At 41.3% G+C, this 16720-nt stretch overlaps 1 protein-coding gene across 2 annotated transcripts in view; it reads right to left on the bottom strand.

The window, feature by feature from the left end:
- Positions 1-558: 558 nt before the first annotated feature.
- Positions 559-16720, bottom strand: part of CNOT11 (CCR4-NOT transcription complex subunit 11) — a 160154-nt gene continuing 143992 nt past the window's right edge. Inside the window, exon 6 of one of the 2 annotated variants that reach the window (XM_069204409.1) lies at positions 559-1271. In XM_069204409.1, the coding sequence (XP_069060510.1) occupies positions 1074-1271 (198 nt within the window). In that variant the 3' untranslated portion in view covers positions 559-1073. The remainder of the gene's footprint in view (positions 1272-16720) is intronic. The other variant, XM_069204410.1, reaches the window with a different exon arrangement.

Genomic DNA, 16720 nt, shown 5'->3' with positions numbered 1-16720 from the left:
CTTGATTTGTGGTTGTATTGCACTCATACATATGTCGATTTTGGCACCAAACTGTGTTTCTAACCAGCATTGGCAAAACCAACACATCAGGACGGCCCGTAATCCATGAGGGGACCATAATTCCATGTAAGCAACATAGGAAAGCACAAACTGCATCTGCTTTACCTGAAACATGACGGTGGCAATTAAACAGTGTGCACTTCCACAATGTGCCTGGGGTCAGTATGAACCTTATTAGCATACAAAAGGCAACTAAATCGGTCTGTAGGTAAAAGTAAATGTACACAATTCTCTGAAACAACTTTGGTCTTCAATCCTACAGTAAGTTTCATTATAGTAAATTTTGTCCAGGACCAAAGATAAAATCAAGTAGTGTCACATTTTGTCACAAACACAAAATGGTTATTACAGAGCCTGAGAATATGGCACAACAATATGCACATTAGCGGATTTGCTTGTTTAGGTATTTTAAGATGTGGAATTTGTAGGCTTCTTCACTCAATATAACTTTTCTGCTCCAAAAGAGTTCTATTCCCATTTGTATCGCATGCCACAGAATTTCCTTATCACACTTTATTTTATCTTATGATGGTGTCATGTATCTGTTAAAACAAAAATACTTAAGTAGTGCTTGGACAAAATAAATATACTTCTCTATTGTATACAACAAAAATCTACACAGGTTTACGTGACATCACCATAGTAGGTCAGAGGAAGATGCCATCTTCACGTTCGCATAACAGGAACTAAAGGTCAAAAAGCACTGAATTATAGTAGTCACTCATTCGTAACTGAGCTGATGAGGGGAAAACCCTAATTTACCAATTATGAACAAGATTTTTTAAAAACATACGTTTGATTCATCTCAAAATGGTCTGGTATTCAAATGAAACAAAATATTTACTGTTTTATTGCCTAACAGGTGCATAAAAATGTTTAGGCTGTATTAAACTAAGCAAAATGTTTTAAACTGGATTTAAAATTAAAAAATGTACAAAACAATCCAAAAGAGATATACAAAACGTCATCCTCCAAGGGCAATCCTTTCCTGTGGTGAAACAAGAAACAGAAATTTATTTTGAAAGCTTAGTTTCTGGTGGGGTTTCCCCAGTGTCCAACGTCTTCAGCAACCTGAAAAGTCCAGCTGCTTCTCTTATCCGGCTGAACTCAATACAAAAGGCTTGCACCTCTATGAACAAGTCCTGTACATTAATGATTTTGTTCCGGATTAACGACTGCAGAAAGACACAAACAAGACGCACCAAGCGGTTCTGCAAAAGGAAAATGAGATTTTGTTAGTCATACAGAACGTTTAAAACACAAAGGCAAGAATAGGTAAATATTTTGTTTCAGGCTTAGAAACAGAGTCAGAAAGAGGGATTGCTGCAGAATCTACATGGTTCCTTCCATTCCATCATGGAGACCTTGGAAACTGTGGAAATCTTTAACTGAAAAGAGTACATTCTGGTTTAGGACCACCTACAACTAATAGGACGGCACCAATCCGTTTGCTCCAACATGGTCCTTTATTTAACCCTAAGATCCATACTTCTCGTGGATGCTGCAGCAGATCAATAATACACCCAGAACCCAATGCAATATCTTTGCTTTTAGACGTCAATGATATCCAAGAATGTCAAACCAATGGTAATCCTATATCCAAGATCAGCCTCAGGATTTGAAATGCATTATAGGTAATTGGGCTGATTCTAGCCATCCTTCATCAATGTGCTTTTTTTCATCTTTTATTCTATCCCCCTTATGTCATTTCTGTTGCATAACTGCTGCAAGGATTATGTCATGATTAATAAAGAAAATCAGAACTTTCCTGCAGTAGGAGGATCCCTTTTTTGAAGCAAATTTTTAACAATTCAGAAAGAATTCCAAGACTACTCCTGGGATACTGTAGATGCCTTAATTTTACAGAGGTGCGCCGATGTATGAACATGTACATAATCAGAAATTTAGCAAGTGTGCAATTCTAATGGGTCAATGAAGTACAATGCATTTGTACCATTTAACTTTATTTTGGTTTTTCCCCAGGGAATCTATTTTTGCCCCATGCAGAAACTCCTTTGCCTACCACTCCCCAGTTCTGGGGGTGTTTCTTCCCTTTTACCACCATGAACGTTGAACATTACTCCTGTTCCCAGGAGGGGTAAAGCTGCCACTATTGTGGGAGAGTAGCTTATAGTAGAAGGGGGCAGAAAATTTAAAACTTGTAAGTTTTAAGTGTTCATTGCCTCTTGTAGGGCTCCGTTCACTGAAAAGCACTCATCTGAACTATTCTTTCACCAAAATAACGCCAATGTTTTAAAATTAATTTATAGGTTAAAATAAACATTTCTGTTTGGCACTAACTTAAACCTTTACAGAAACGATGATCGTGTGTCACTTGCTGAGAAGATAGCTTTCTGAACCCAGCCATCTGACTTGAATTTTGGTTTCCCAACTAACCAAGATCTAATACTACTTGTCAATGAGGTATGGCTGTAAAAGTTCTCATATAAATGGAAGCTGAAAGTAGTCTCTTCTTAAAGTAGTCACTGAAGAATCAGAGGACAACCATGAAACAGAAAATAATCTTAACTCAAAAGATTTTGAGCTTTCATGTCTAGATTGTCCCCTATAAATGGGGCTTTCTAGGAAGTGATCAGAAAAGCCTTCTCCCAATAAAGTTTATCTCTTAGAGTAGCTTAACAGTCTGAGAGGTTCCTGTGCTCCTAAAATGTAGCAAAGTGAGAGATACGAGAAGATAAAGACTGAGGGGCATATTTATACTCTGTTTGCGCAGAATGTGCGTCAAACATTTTGAAGCACATTCGGCACAAACCATGCACCATATTTAAACTTTGACGCCAGAGCCCGCGAACGCCAAAATTCCGCTGTGTGCATCATTTTCTGGATACGGGAAACCGCCTTGAGTTAATGACATGCAAGGTAGGCATTCCCGTCCAAAAAATTACTTAAACACCCGTGCGCCTTATTTATCCAATCGCGCAAAAATCCCGCACGGCCAGGAGGCGGAGTCAGAGTCAGAAAATGAGGCGGAGTCAGAAAATGACGCACAGCCCGATTTGCGTCAAAAAAGAATGCCTGGGTCAGGGCAGGCGTTAATACTTAATGAAAACACACAGAAGCAACAGCAGAGCTCCAAAAGGAAGACATGGAGGTGCTTTTCATCCAGCATGCACGCAGACAGAGCACAGGACAGGACCAACAACAGCAGCTTCTACAACACTAGCAGGGACCCCAAGGGCAACTCAGAAGGCAGGAGAGGATATTCCGCACCAGGACAACCCTTCTGGGACTCCGAAGACGTCCAGAGGTACAGGCTCAACTGGCAAGCCATTCAGCAGCTGCTGCGCAACATTGAGGCACAGTTGGCACTCAGCCTGCAGACACCCCGCACCATTCCACCAGAAACCAAGCTGCTAGCTGTACTCCACCTGTTGGCAAGTGGCTCGTTTCAAACCACTGGTGCCCTAGTTGCCGGGATATCACAGCCCTCATTCTCTGCCTTCCTACCTAAGGTACTGGATGCCATCATCTCCCTCACACCCCACCACATCAGCTTCCCCAACACACATCAGAAGCAGCAGGAGACAAAACAGGGCTTCTACCAAATCCTCAGCTTCCCACACGAGCTTGGTGCCATTGACTGCACACATGTACGCATTGTGCCACCTGCTGCAACCAAACATATATACCGCAACAGGAAGCACACACACTCAATCAATGTGCAGGCCATCGTCAATCACCGGGGATTGATCAACATCGTGGCAAAGTATCCTGGGAGTGTACATGATTCATTCATCTTCCGCTACTGCACCATCAATCAACACTTCCAGGACGGAAGATATGGAAATGGCCTACTTGTTGGTAAGTACCTAAACCTACTTATATACGCACAGCAATCCTGTAGGACACACAACACATACACCACTACATTGACACATGGCCAGGAAGACAATGAGGTTGTGACACTGCTAGGCATGTATGATATCCTGACTCATTTGGATATACACCTATGGGCAAATGACAGAACAAAATAACCACAGATGCCTCTCCACAGACACAAGGGAACAATTTAAAACAACACAATGACAATGACATGGCCTCAACTGCCAGTACAACTTGGAAGATTCATCTTTCAATATCACATCAATAACACTCAATCAAACACCCTTCCAACCAATGCGTACTGTGTAAGGGGTGTGTAATGTGTTTTGTTGCAGGTCAAACACCATGACACACATAGCATGATGATGACTACAATGAAGGTGACATGGAATCATTGAGGATGTACCAATATCTCACATCACTCCTGGGTGACATTGCCCACTACCAATAAGCAAGTGGACTGTGTGAAGAACACATATTGATGTGATAATATTGAAATAAGCAGCAAATGGCTAGCACGTGTGCCCCAGGTATGACTAGCATTGCTCACAAGACATCCCCTGCACATGCCATCCCAGGTCTTAAGTCCTGCCACTGCCATGTTCCTGGTCTCACCCCACCCTTCTTCACAGGGCCCTGGAAAGGTAATGTGTGTACCAAGATAATCCCTCATCTACACACACCCAGACTCACATTCTGAACCCATCGTGCTTCCCTCTTTAGTATGGTATGCCATAGTCATTGTTCTTCTGTCTGCATGGACTTCTGGTTGAATAATGCACTGCCTTGTAGTCTGTAGGACCTGTAATCACCTGTACATTGCTTCCCATGTGAAAGGTACTGTTGGCCCTTTGAACTGGATTCTCACCTACAGGACGTGAGAGACTGAAGCTGCACACACCTGTGAGCACCTCCATGCAGACCAGCCATTTGAACATGCACTGCCCTTGCAGCTGCCTGGAACAGCACAGAAGCTGCCATTTTATGTATAACACTGTTATGCATTGCAGTATAAATCACTTGTGTAACACAGGCCTTGGGTTATTGTGTTACGTTCCAACACACAGGACAAACACAGTTTTCATTTTCCACAGTGTTGTTCCAGCTTTGACCAGTCTCAGTCTGCTAACTGTGTATTTGCCTTGTTAACGTTTTTGATCCCGATTGACCCTGCATCCTGTTAGCCTGACTGGTTCCTGTCTTTGCGTTACTATAAAGGTTCCCTGTGGCTACATTTGTCTCATAGTTGCTTTCCAAGCCCTCACTTTCCTCCTGGGGTATTGTGTCAGGTGGGCCTACAATGAATACTCAAATACATTGTGTAGCATAATCAGTTTACTTATCGTACCATGGGGTGGAACTTGTCTCCAAATAGCCTGATCACGGCCCATCCCTTGTCTGGGTTTCATGTATGCATGAGTGACAAATAGTGACAGTGTACCATGGCTGTATGCATGGATTGGGTATGGTGCCTCCAGCACAACAAACGTCAGATAATGTACATGAAATGTCAACACATGTTAGGACCCTGAGAGTCCACACGCTGATTCACATTGCCCACAACAAATTGATGGGGCTTGCGTGGTGAATAGCTGTGAGATTAATCAGCACAGAGGCACTCATGTTCCCGGATGCAGTGGGAACATTAGAGGCCAACCTGTGTACAAATGTTGTGAGTAAACCTGCTGGTTTAAAATTCCTGATCCATTAACTTAGGCAGCACACCAAGCTATCCCCATGTGTGTTCTCAATTCCTCTTCGGCTTTCCTTCAATTCAGCTGTGAATGATACTTTGTAAATGCAGGAAATGGCTCCACAGACTTATGACTAGACCAGCACGTAACTGTGACATGGACCCCAATAATGACTCAGGCTACACATGGCCCCACACACTTGAACTGGACACCTTTGTGCAATTAACCACTGGAAATATGTGCACACGTGCTGCTTGGTCTGCTGGTCCTCCACTGCCACAGGAGAAACATAGGTCATTTATATGACTCAAACTGTGGCGTGATTTGACATGTGTGGATTGTATTTGGGACTCGGTGTCACAAACACCGTACCCACATAGCATTATCCAATGCCTGACTCATGGGAAGTATACAAACAAGTGCCTAGGAAGTAGTATCCAACCTTCCAGGACATGTGATGGCTTAGTCTTGGAACATTGCCATGATCAACCGTCTTCTATCTATTCTGTGCATGGTTTGTCATTGGTGCTTATGTTCCAAAAAACCTAGGACGTTCACACAGCATTTGTTGCTACGTGAATGACAAACACGTTTCCTTTCTCATTTCACATGCATACAAGCAGATTTGAGAAGACGCGTCTTGTGATATTCACACAGTGGGACAACTACAATAGTAAGAGCCAATACACACACATTGACACATAGGCATTGAGTTACTGTATTGAGTTGCGTAGCCTTGCTATCCTCTCTTGATGCAAAACATGCCCAAACTGGGTAATACCTAATTGTATTCCACACGTTTGGTCATCTACTGAGTCAGTGAAGAGTACAAATCCGGTACAACAACTAGAGGATCATGGTCTGCATTAGTATGATCTGTCACATGTGCCCATACACCAGAATGCACAATGTTGGTGCAATCAGCCTATCTCTGTATTGTCAAACGGTCATTTACTATTACAAATGAGAAATGACCCAAACCCAGTCAAAGACAGAAATTTTGACGCATACGTGTCAAAAAAGACGCACATGCATCAAAAAATGATGCATATGAGTCGAACAATGATGCTCATTGCCATGAAACATCGATTGGCCCTGGGCGGTAATTCCCATACTGTACCCCCTGAAATTGGTTAAGTATGAAACATATTTGAAAATACGGATGCAGGGTTATTTCTAAGCATGTGCGTAAAAACAAAAAAAAAATTACCCAGACTTTAAACATTAAAATATTTTGACGCATAAGAATAAAAACACCCCGCATTTGAGGCAGAAAGTGATGTAGTAGGATATCCTGTTTACAGAAATGGTACAGTGGGTGTACTTTTACTTTCACTTTGCAGTCTGTGATATTTCCTGGCTGTGTGGCTGAGTTTTGACTTGTCTCTCTGTGCATTTTGTGATTTTGTCTCCTGTGTGGTCTTTAAATTGTCTTTTTGTGTTTCCTAAATGTCTGTGGTATCCTGCGTAAGTGTATTTTTTGTCATTTCTGGGGTCTAAATTTGTCTTTGTACTGTTGGGAGTCTGTTGTGGGTTGTGTTAGTTTGGGGATAGTTGGGCTGTTTTCTGTTATTTTTTTTAATTTCCCTCTCCTACTTTACCTTCATTCTCCTCTGTACCCCTTTATTCTCTTTTTTTTGTGCAAGCATGTTGGGTAGGTCTCATATGGGAGGATGGGAGAGGAAGAGCTGGGTGGATTTATTTGGCTGGTGTGCCACTTCCTACCCTTAATGATAGAAGCAGGTGGGCATGTGAAACAGGGGTATCACACAGAGGCAAGGAGGCTCAAGTGGGCAAAGGTCCTGTACCATCTCAAGCGAATCTACAACACACTGCGCAACAACCACCAGCTGAAACACAGTTGGGCTAACCTGATTGCCCGGGAGCAAGACCTGCTGGACCACCTGGGGATTGTGATTGGTGGCCCTGTTGGTGAGTACAAATCAGAGTAACATGCACATTTAAATGCTCTGTAGTGACAGTAGCATATTTGTTCATATGCTGCAGGCAATGTTTTTGGGCATGTGGAATTCAAGTTAAACATACTGTTGCCTGTGAGTTATACAATAATTCCTACACATTATCGTCATTTGTTGACGCAACAGCTGCACTAACTTACAAAACACAACAGGAGCCAGTAAATTAGTGCTGCCTTCACGTCAATAGATGATCCAAATGTAGCTCTAACATATGTTTTATGCATGGTCTGTGAGTGTACCAGGAAAGACATGTTTTAAATCCAGATATTTTCAAGAAATAATGTGTCCCTCAATTTTTTCGGATACATATCTGAACTGGATTCGGACACATACGTAACAAGTTATAGCTGATGTCAGGTAACATTTTAGACTGATATTTTGAGTTTGTTGCACCACAATTAAATTAGGGATGGATGGCAAAAGTTATGCACACAGGTTCATATCTCAATGTTTGGTGCAACTTACCATAGCTGTGGCACATAAAATGAAGCAAATGATACAAATTGAGGGGTAACAACTGTCCCTGGCCCTCTGTACATTGTACCTGTGTGTTTTACATTGGTCTTAGTCACAATAACTGGGTGACTGGTATAGCAGTCCTCCAGGAAAGTGGCTTTGTAGGTCTCTCATGGATACACACGATGAGAGGAATACACTCCATGAATGAGTCTGCAAACAAATGATGGCGCATGTTTGCCACCACATGATAGTTAGGGCTACTGCATGTGTGCAGATATGTGTGTATCACTCACTGGAGTGACCGGGTCTGTACATGTTTGCAGTGGTATGTCGGATGCAGTATCATGTCTGAGAGGCTTGGCTTTCTGATTTAATATTACACATAGTATTTGTATTTGGAAGTATTTTACAGTGCACAGACATTGGGCACATTTCTCCCTTCCATGCTTTACAGGTGGACCTGCCCCCTACACTATCGGAGAGGTGGCTTGATTTGCGGACCCAGACATCTCCAGTAAGTGTTGATATTTCTGTTCTGTGTTGTGTTTGCTGCTGTTGTGTGATTGACTCCTGTGTGTTGGACACATAGCAAGGGGTGATGCGCAGGTCAATGATCGGCTATGTTCCTTGAGTGGAGTATCATTTTTTTCCCATCTGTGAGTTGGCCAATCATTAGTGTATAGTCATAATTTGGGATTGTAGGTCAGTTCTGTAGGCACGGCCATGTGAATAGGGATGACTTCTGTGGATAAAACTAAAATTCAGAAAATGTAGCAGAGGACCATATTTGTGCTTTAGTCAGCAAGTCAGACCCTGATTCTCACAGAATAGGGATGCCGAAGTCTTACCCACAGACTTCAGATTCCCTATTCACTAATGAACATGTTTGACTGTATGTTTGACTTCCTAGCAGCATGTAGCTCCACATGTTGTGCTACAAGTATGAGGCACTTGAGTACAATGGCCTAGGTGTGCATGCAGCTCATGGCCAGATGTGTGCTTGCATCTATCTGCTTGTTGTAAGTCATGTGTTACTGGTATGAAATGATGTTGACAATTGTCTGCATTTCCAAACATAAGTGTGGATGGGATTGTCCAAGGTTTGGGTGTATCCTAGTTGGACATCCCCCTTACCTGTGGTGGGCTGCCCAAACCCATGTACAGCTGTCCAAAGCTCCCTGGATGTCCTTGATGTTTGAAAGTATTTGTTGCTTACCCCCCTCCTCCCTCCCTCCCTCCCCCAATCACCCAGTCACAGGCGTATGGTTCTGAAAAGTGTACCTAGGACTGATGATCCAAGTTTAGTACACAGACATGAAGTCACTTGTCCAAACCTAGGATACCCACTCATGATTAGCAACTGCATTCTATCCTGGCAATTCCATTTAGAACTCTCAGATCTTGTGGCCCTTGATTGTCATCAAGAAGATAGTCATTAGTTGGCCTGTCATTGGTGGAGGACTTGCAGCATTTGTTTTACGTGACAAATGGCTGTACAATGATGCATAGGTCATTCAAGTTGTTACCCATCTTTTAGAGTATTGTTGTGCTGTTTGATAGGACACATGTAGGGTGCATTGGCATTTACTTCCTCAGAGAAAATCAGTCATCTGTATGATGCTATGGGCTGTTTCTGGTAAAATAGTTGTATTGTATGATTAACTTCTGGAGCCATATCACACAATGAAGTACCTAATGTTTGGTTTTCTATTTGTTTTAACAGCTGCCAATATGAATCCCATCCAGATTCGTGGGTTTCAGCGCAGGGCGATGCATTACCGCCACATTCTGGATGTGGAGTCGGGGTTCCGCAACATGGCAAGGCGTTATTGCCATGAAAGAGCCTCCGGAGTGAAGAGGGCATTTTCCCAAGGGGGCCCTTCCGTGTCCACCACAGCCACCACCACTACCACTACCACCCAGGTGGCACCAACCTTAGCAGGCACCATTGCAGGACCATCAACCTCCACTGCTGCAGGACCTGTCACAGCACCACCAGCACCTCCTCCTACAGGCATGGCACCGACAAGGGGAAATACTTCTTCAACTGGCAAAAAAACAGATGTCAGAGCACTCATGATATCAAATTAGAAGTAAGTTCAAATGTCCAATCTCCTTGGTGAAAGTACGACAAACTCGTGTTTGTCTCAGAGTCCAGTTTAATTCATAGTGTTCTATTGTGCTCCACAAGAACAGCCAACACGTGTTTCATCCTCTGAGAAGTTTCTCTCTTGAGGACTTCATCAGGGCTGAAAATAAATAATAATAATGTCTATATATGTTGTACAGAACTAAAATTAGAGCAGAAAATTGGGACAAATACACTTGAATATATTAGAGTGACAATGGTGCAATGAACAGAAATATAAATATTGTGACTTATGTGAAAACCAACAGACAAACAGATCAATTGATCTGTTTGTATATATTACATCTCATAATTCTAACAACACCAAGGGAAAACCCCCTGATCAGTAAAGTATTTTGTGTCACACCTCAGATATAATATAAAAGAGTCAAAGTGCCGAAGGTACATGTAGTAAAAAAGTGCACGTCACCATTGAATAACCAAAAGCTTGATAAAATTCCAGGTGAGTATAGCCAGAAGGGACCCCGATTAATGCGAAATAAGATAGTTAAGAATTATAGGTAGTACCAAAGATTGGAGCCAAGGAAAAAATCCTATATTAAACATCAATCAACTATGTATAATTAGGCTAGAGCATACCTTCATTATAATTGGATTAAGAAGTTGAGAAATACTCAATAATTAAGTGAAAAGTCTGAGAAGAGAAAAAGGGGAAAACACGCCATATCAGCCAAAGTCCCTAAGTGAGTAAGGGATATTTAACCATCATCAAGTGTTATTCCCTGAATAAAAAGGGGCGAGATAACCTCCACTAACCTTAATGTCATATAATCAGTCCAAAACAATTCTTATAACGAGATAGTCTCCGTCTGTATCTAAGATGGAGTGAAGAACACATGTACAGTAATGTGATCAACCCCGTAGTATAGAGTTTCAAATGTCTTTGAAAAGATTTAAGAGTCGAAAACCCGAATGTCATGGGGATGTCCAGAACCTGGACACTCGAACACTCACCTCTCGGTTGGTATCTAAATTCTATTTGGGTTCGGGAAACCGCCGCGTGGTCCGATACACTCTGCAGCGTTTCCGTATCTTAGAACAGCATTGTATCTGAGCGTCCAGGAAATGGACGTGGATTTAACGTCTGCCCGCGTTGAGTGTAAACATAGAGAAAGGGCTCCGACTATCTAGCCCGGGCGCCATATTGGAGTGTCTCTAATACTATGAGTTGAGACATAAGTCCTATCTAATAGTTAAATCGCTGGTCTATATATGTGAGAGCAAGAAATAAGGAGCAAAGAAATCGGGCGCCATATTGAAATGTCTAGCCTAGTTTATAAGGATAAAATCCATTACCGTATATCCTCATATGGGTCTATATGTCTTTAGAGAGTGTCTAATAAGTCGAAATGGGAGGTATAAGGGGTCAGAAGGAATCGGAAAGAAGGTCATATAGATAACCGTCTATGTAATTGTCCAAGAGATACATCAAAACGAGAAAATAATACTGTTGTGTGAGCACGACCAGTATAGAGTTCTTCCTTGTGACAGTGACGCTATTGGGATCAGTACAGGAAGGGATAAGAAGATAAAAAATCGATATGCTGCCACAAAGGAGGGACGATAGTAACGTGCAACATTCGAACCACATGTGACCATGTGACAAATAAAGAGGCACAGTAGAGTCAAAACGACATTATATTGAGAATCGCAGTAATGTTGTGTCCTCTATATTAGTAATGAAATATAAACATTTTATGCTAAGTATCTAACGTACAATGCACGGTCCAAGTAATCGATATGCTGCCACAAAAGGGGGACGATGGTAACGTGCAACACTAGAATCACATGTAACCATGTAACATATAAGGAGGCAAAATAAAGTCAGAACGACATTATACTGAGAATCCCAATATTGTTGTGTCCTCCATATTAGTAGTGAAGTATAAACATTATATGCTAAGAGTCTAACGTACATAGCACGGTCCAAAAAATTGGAACTGTGTAAGAGTCGACTATAAGTATGTTAAAAAGACATAGATAAAAGCCTCATACAGTACACGTGGTGATGAGTGTCCAGTCAAAGCAAGTGATTGTAAGTATGATTCTGCATACAATACTGACAAGAAATAAGTAGAGGTGTATTACTAGTGGACTAACATTACTAATGCATTGGTTATGATGGTTCACAGGAAGGCCAAGTACATATTAGTCTAATCAGAGAATAAATTTAAGGACAATAAATCAATCCCCTAAGTAGTATTCCATCTCAAAATTGGTGTTTAGGCCATCTTCCACAGCTCTGAGTTTTAAAATCCAATAACATTCCCTTTTTCTGAGCGCTAGCTCTCTGTTTCCTCCCCTAGGGTCTCTTTTAATGTAATCAAATCCAAAAAACTCGAATCCACAGTGGTTGTTGTGTTCAGGGCAATGTCGCATGTGGTTCACTATAGGGTATCTCCCATCATCCTGTCTCAGGGCTCTGAAATGTTCACTTGCCCTGATTTTGAGTGGTCTGATAGTGCTGCCTATATAATACAGGCCACACTTGCAAATGATCATATATACAACAAAATTACTGTCACATGTGATATTGTAGTTAATGTTGTATGTCATACGAGTTGAACTCATAAATGAGGTGATACCTGACTTTGCCCATCTGCACATGCCACAATGTCCGCATTTAAAAAAACCTTTATTGCGGTTGCTCAGCCAATTGCCGAGATTCTGTTTAGTGCGAAAGCTAGGGCATAGAATATTTTTGAGAGTTCTGCCCCTTCTAAACGTAAAAACCGGGGTTCTAGGGATCACTGTTCTCAGATTAGGATCAGCTCTGAGAATATCCCAATGTCTGTTCATACATTTCTTGAGGAGTGTCGCTGGCTTTGTATAGTTGACTATACATCTGATAGTATTGTCCCTAGGTCTAGATTTGTGACAAAGTGTGTCTGATCTCTGAAGACGTAATGCCCTGATACGGGCATTATTAATCACATTTGAAGAGTACCCTCGTGTTTTAAATCTGTGGCTCATATCCTTGATACATATATCAAAGTCTTCTTCAAGGCTACAGTTGCGTCTAGCCCTTACCATCTCACCATAAGGTATTGAATTAATTTGGTGGATTGGATGTGCGCTATTAGCATGTAATATAGAGTTACAAGAGGTGCTTTTTCTATAAAGACGACTCTCTATTTTGTTGTTTTGGATGAACAATTCCACATCCAGGAAAGCAATTTTTGATATACTATGTTCGGATGTGAAATGAATATTGTAATCATTATTGTTAAGGTACAAAACAAATTCATTCAATTTTTGTAGATCACCTGTCCAGATCATCAGGCAATCGTCGATATATCTACCCCAATAGAGTATGTCCGACATCCAGGCACTACCCTCTTTGCTCCAGATTTTGCTTAGCTCAAAAAGTCCCATAAAGAGATTTGCGTAAGCTGGCGAGAATTTAGACCCCATAGCGACACCTTGTCTCTGGCGGTACCATTCATTTTTGAATAAAAAAACATTGTCGTTTAAAATCAGATCCACCATATTGATTAACATAGTTGTGTGGTCATAAAGTCTCGCAGGTCTCCTGTAAAGAAAATGTCGCAGAGCTTCCTTCCCTTGTTCGTGGTTGATACTGGTGTATAACGAGGTAACATCTAGTGTAACTAAGATCATACCTGGTTCCCATATCATATCCGTTAGTAGGCTAAGTATGTGTTTGGTATCCTTAATGTAAGATGGTAATGTAATTACAAATGGTTGTAAGAAAATGTCAACATACTCCGAAAGACGTTCTGTGGGACTTCCGATGCCTGATACAATGGGCCTACCTGGGGGGGATGTAGTGTTCTTATGTATTTTAGGCAGTATGTAAATACAGGGATTCCTGGGTCTGTGAACACGGAGGTACATGTATTCCTCTTCCTTGAGGAGAGATTGGTTTAGGCACTCTTGTAAAAATTTGTTGATTTTGTTAGACAGTGCGGGTATAGGATCCGAGAGGATCTTCTCATAACAAGTAATGTCTCCTAATTGTCTAAAGATCTCCTGTTCATAATCTGAGGTGTTCATAATCACAATATTACCCCCTTTATCTGCCTCCTTTATGGTAATATCTTCGTTGCTACATAGTTGTTTCAGATTACTCATTTCTGTTTGGCTCAGGTTACGGTGCCAGACACTTGTCCGAGTAGTATTCTTTAATTCTACCCTATTGAGGTCGCACCAAACCATCTTGAAGAAAGTGTCTATACAGTTGTCCTTCACAAGGGTTGGAGTCCAGGCAGATTTATTCCTTAGTCCACTAGGGAGTGTTTCTGATGGGATATCCAGATCTGTTAAGATCTGTGTTAAGGTAGTCGGATCTTGTTCGTAATTGGCAATAGACAGTAAAGTAGCCGTGTCTTGTATATCCTTAATGGATAGAGGGTGGCCCTCATTAAGGGCGTCTACTAGATTATCTTTTTGTTTATAGTCTGGTTGGTTCATAAAGTGTTTTTTCAATTTCAGACGTCTAATGAATTTGTAAAAGTCAATTTTGGTACTCTGAAAGTCTCCAGCCTCACCTGGACAGAAACCCAGACCTTTGCTGAGAAGTGTTAAGTCATGATTAGAGAGTTCAAGATTGGAAAGGTTAATGATGTTAATGTCGTTGTTGACAGAGTTTCCTATTTCCCCCTGTTCCAAGAGCGTGTTTTCATTCCTTTCTTTAAATCTGTGTTGTCTGCCTCTCCCACCCCGTCTGGTTTTCCTGGATCTACCAGGCGTCGATTTGTCTCCCACTGTCCCTGTCGTATTCTCTGGACCTCTGTTAAAAAAGAGGGAGTACCTTGTTGTGTTGTTAAGTCATGTCTAGATGTATTTGAGCAACCGCTCATCTCGCTGTTATTAGTGGATACACTGTTTAGAGAGGATGAGGAGCCCGCTTCATAGTTCTGTGGGGATTCAATCCTTTTGATCAAGTGGTCATATTTGCGCGAGAATGTGAAAATCCTACCATTTTTATAGTCGGACTCATCTCGTCTGAGTTTACGTGCTTTTCTCTGTGCGACCTCATTCTGGTGTATATTTGTGATTTCATTTAGAATTTTATAATTTTTGGCCGTTGGTTCTTCCAAATTCATATTCTTGATATCTGTTTCCAATTTTTCGATCTCTATTTGGAGTTTAGTGTCTGGCACCGTAACCTGAGCCAAACAGAAATGAGTAATCTGAAACAACTATGTAGCAACGAAGATATTACCATAAAGGAGGCAGATAAAGGGGGTAATATTGTGATTATGAACACCTCAGATTATGAACAGGAGATCTTTAGACAATTAGGAGACATTACTTGTTATGAGAAGATCCTCTCAGATCCTATACCCGCACTGTCTAACAAAATCAACAAATTTTTACAAGAGTGCCTAAACCAATCTCTCCTCAAGGAAGAGGAATACATGTACCTCCGTGTTCACAGACCCAGGAATCCCTGTATTTACATACTGCCTAAAATACATAAGAACACTACATCCCCCCCAGGTAGGCCCATTGTATCAGGCATCGGAAGTCCCACAGAACGTCTTTCGGAGTATGTTGACATTTTCTTACAACCATTTGTAATTAACTTACCATCTTACATTAAGGATACCAAACACATACTTAGCCTACTAACGGATATGATATGGGAACCAGGTATGATCTTAGTTACACTAGATGTTACCTCGTTATACACCAGTATCAACCACGAACAAGGGAAGGAAGCTCTGCGACATTTTCTTTACAGGAGACCTGCGAGACTTTATGACCACACAACTATGTTAATCAATATGGTGGATCTGATTTTAAACGACAATGTTTTTTTATTCAAAAATGAATGGTACCGCCAGAGATAAGGTGTCGCTATGGGGTCTAAATTCTCGCCAGCTTACGCAAATCTCTTTATGGGACTTTTTGAGCTAAATAAAATCTGGAGCAAAGAGGGTAGTGCCTGGATGTCGGACATACTCTATTGGGGTAGATATATCGACGATTGCCTGATGATCTGGACAGGTGATCTACAAAAATTGAATGAATTTGTTTTGTACCTTAACAATAATGATTACAATATTCATTTCACATCCGAACATAGTATATCAAAAATTGCTTTCCTGGATGTGGAATTGTTCATCCAAAACAACAAAATAGAGAGTCGTCTTTATAGAAAAAGCACCTCTTGTAACTCTATATTACATGCTAATAGCGCACATCCAATCCACCAAATTAATTCAATACCTTATGGTGAGATGGTAAGGGCTAGACGCAACTGTAGCCTTGAAGAAGACTTTGATATATGTATCAAGGATATGAGCCACAGATTTAAAACACGAGGGTACTCTTCAAATGTGATTAATAATGCCCGTATCAGGGCATTACGTCTTCAGAGATCAGACACACTTTGTCACAAATCTAGACCTAGGGACAATACTATCAGATGTATAGTCAACTATACAAAGCCAGCGACACTCCTCAAGAAATGTATGAACAGACATTGGGATATTCTCAGAGCTGATCCTAATCTGAGAACAGTGATCCCTAGAACCCCGGTTTTTACGTTTAGAAGGGGCAGAACT

The sequence above is a fragment of the Pleurodeles waltl genome, chromosome 8, assembly GCF_031143425.1.
Source record: "Pleurodeles waltl isolate 20211129_DDA chromosome 8, aPleWal1.hap1.20221129, whole genome shotgun sequence".
Taxonomy (NCBI): domain Eukaryota; kingdom Metazoa; phylum Chordata; class Amphibia; order Caudata; family Salamandridae; genus Pleurodeles; species Pleurodeles waltl.
Note: the sequence above shows the minus strand (reverse complement) of the source record. Positions and strands in the feature narration are given on the sequence as shown.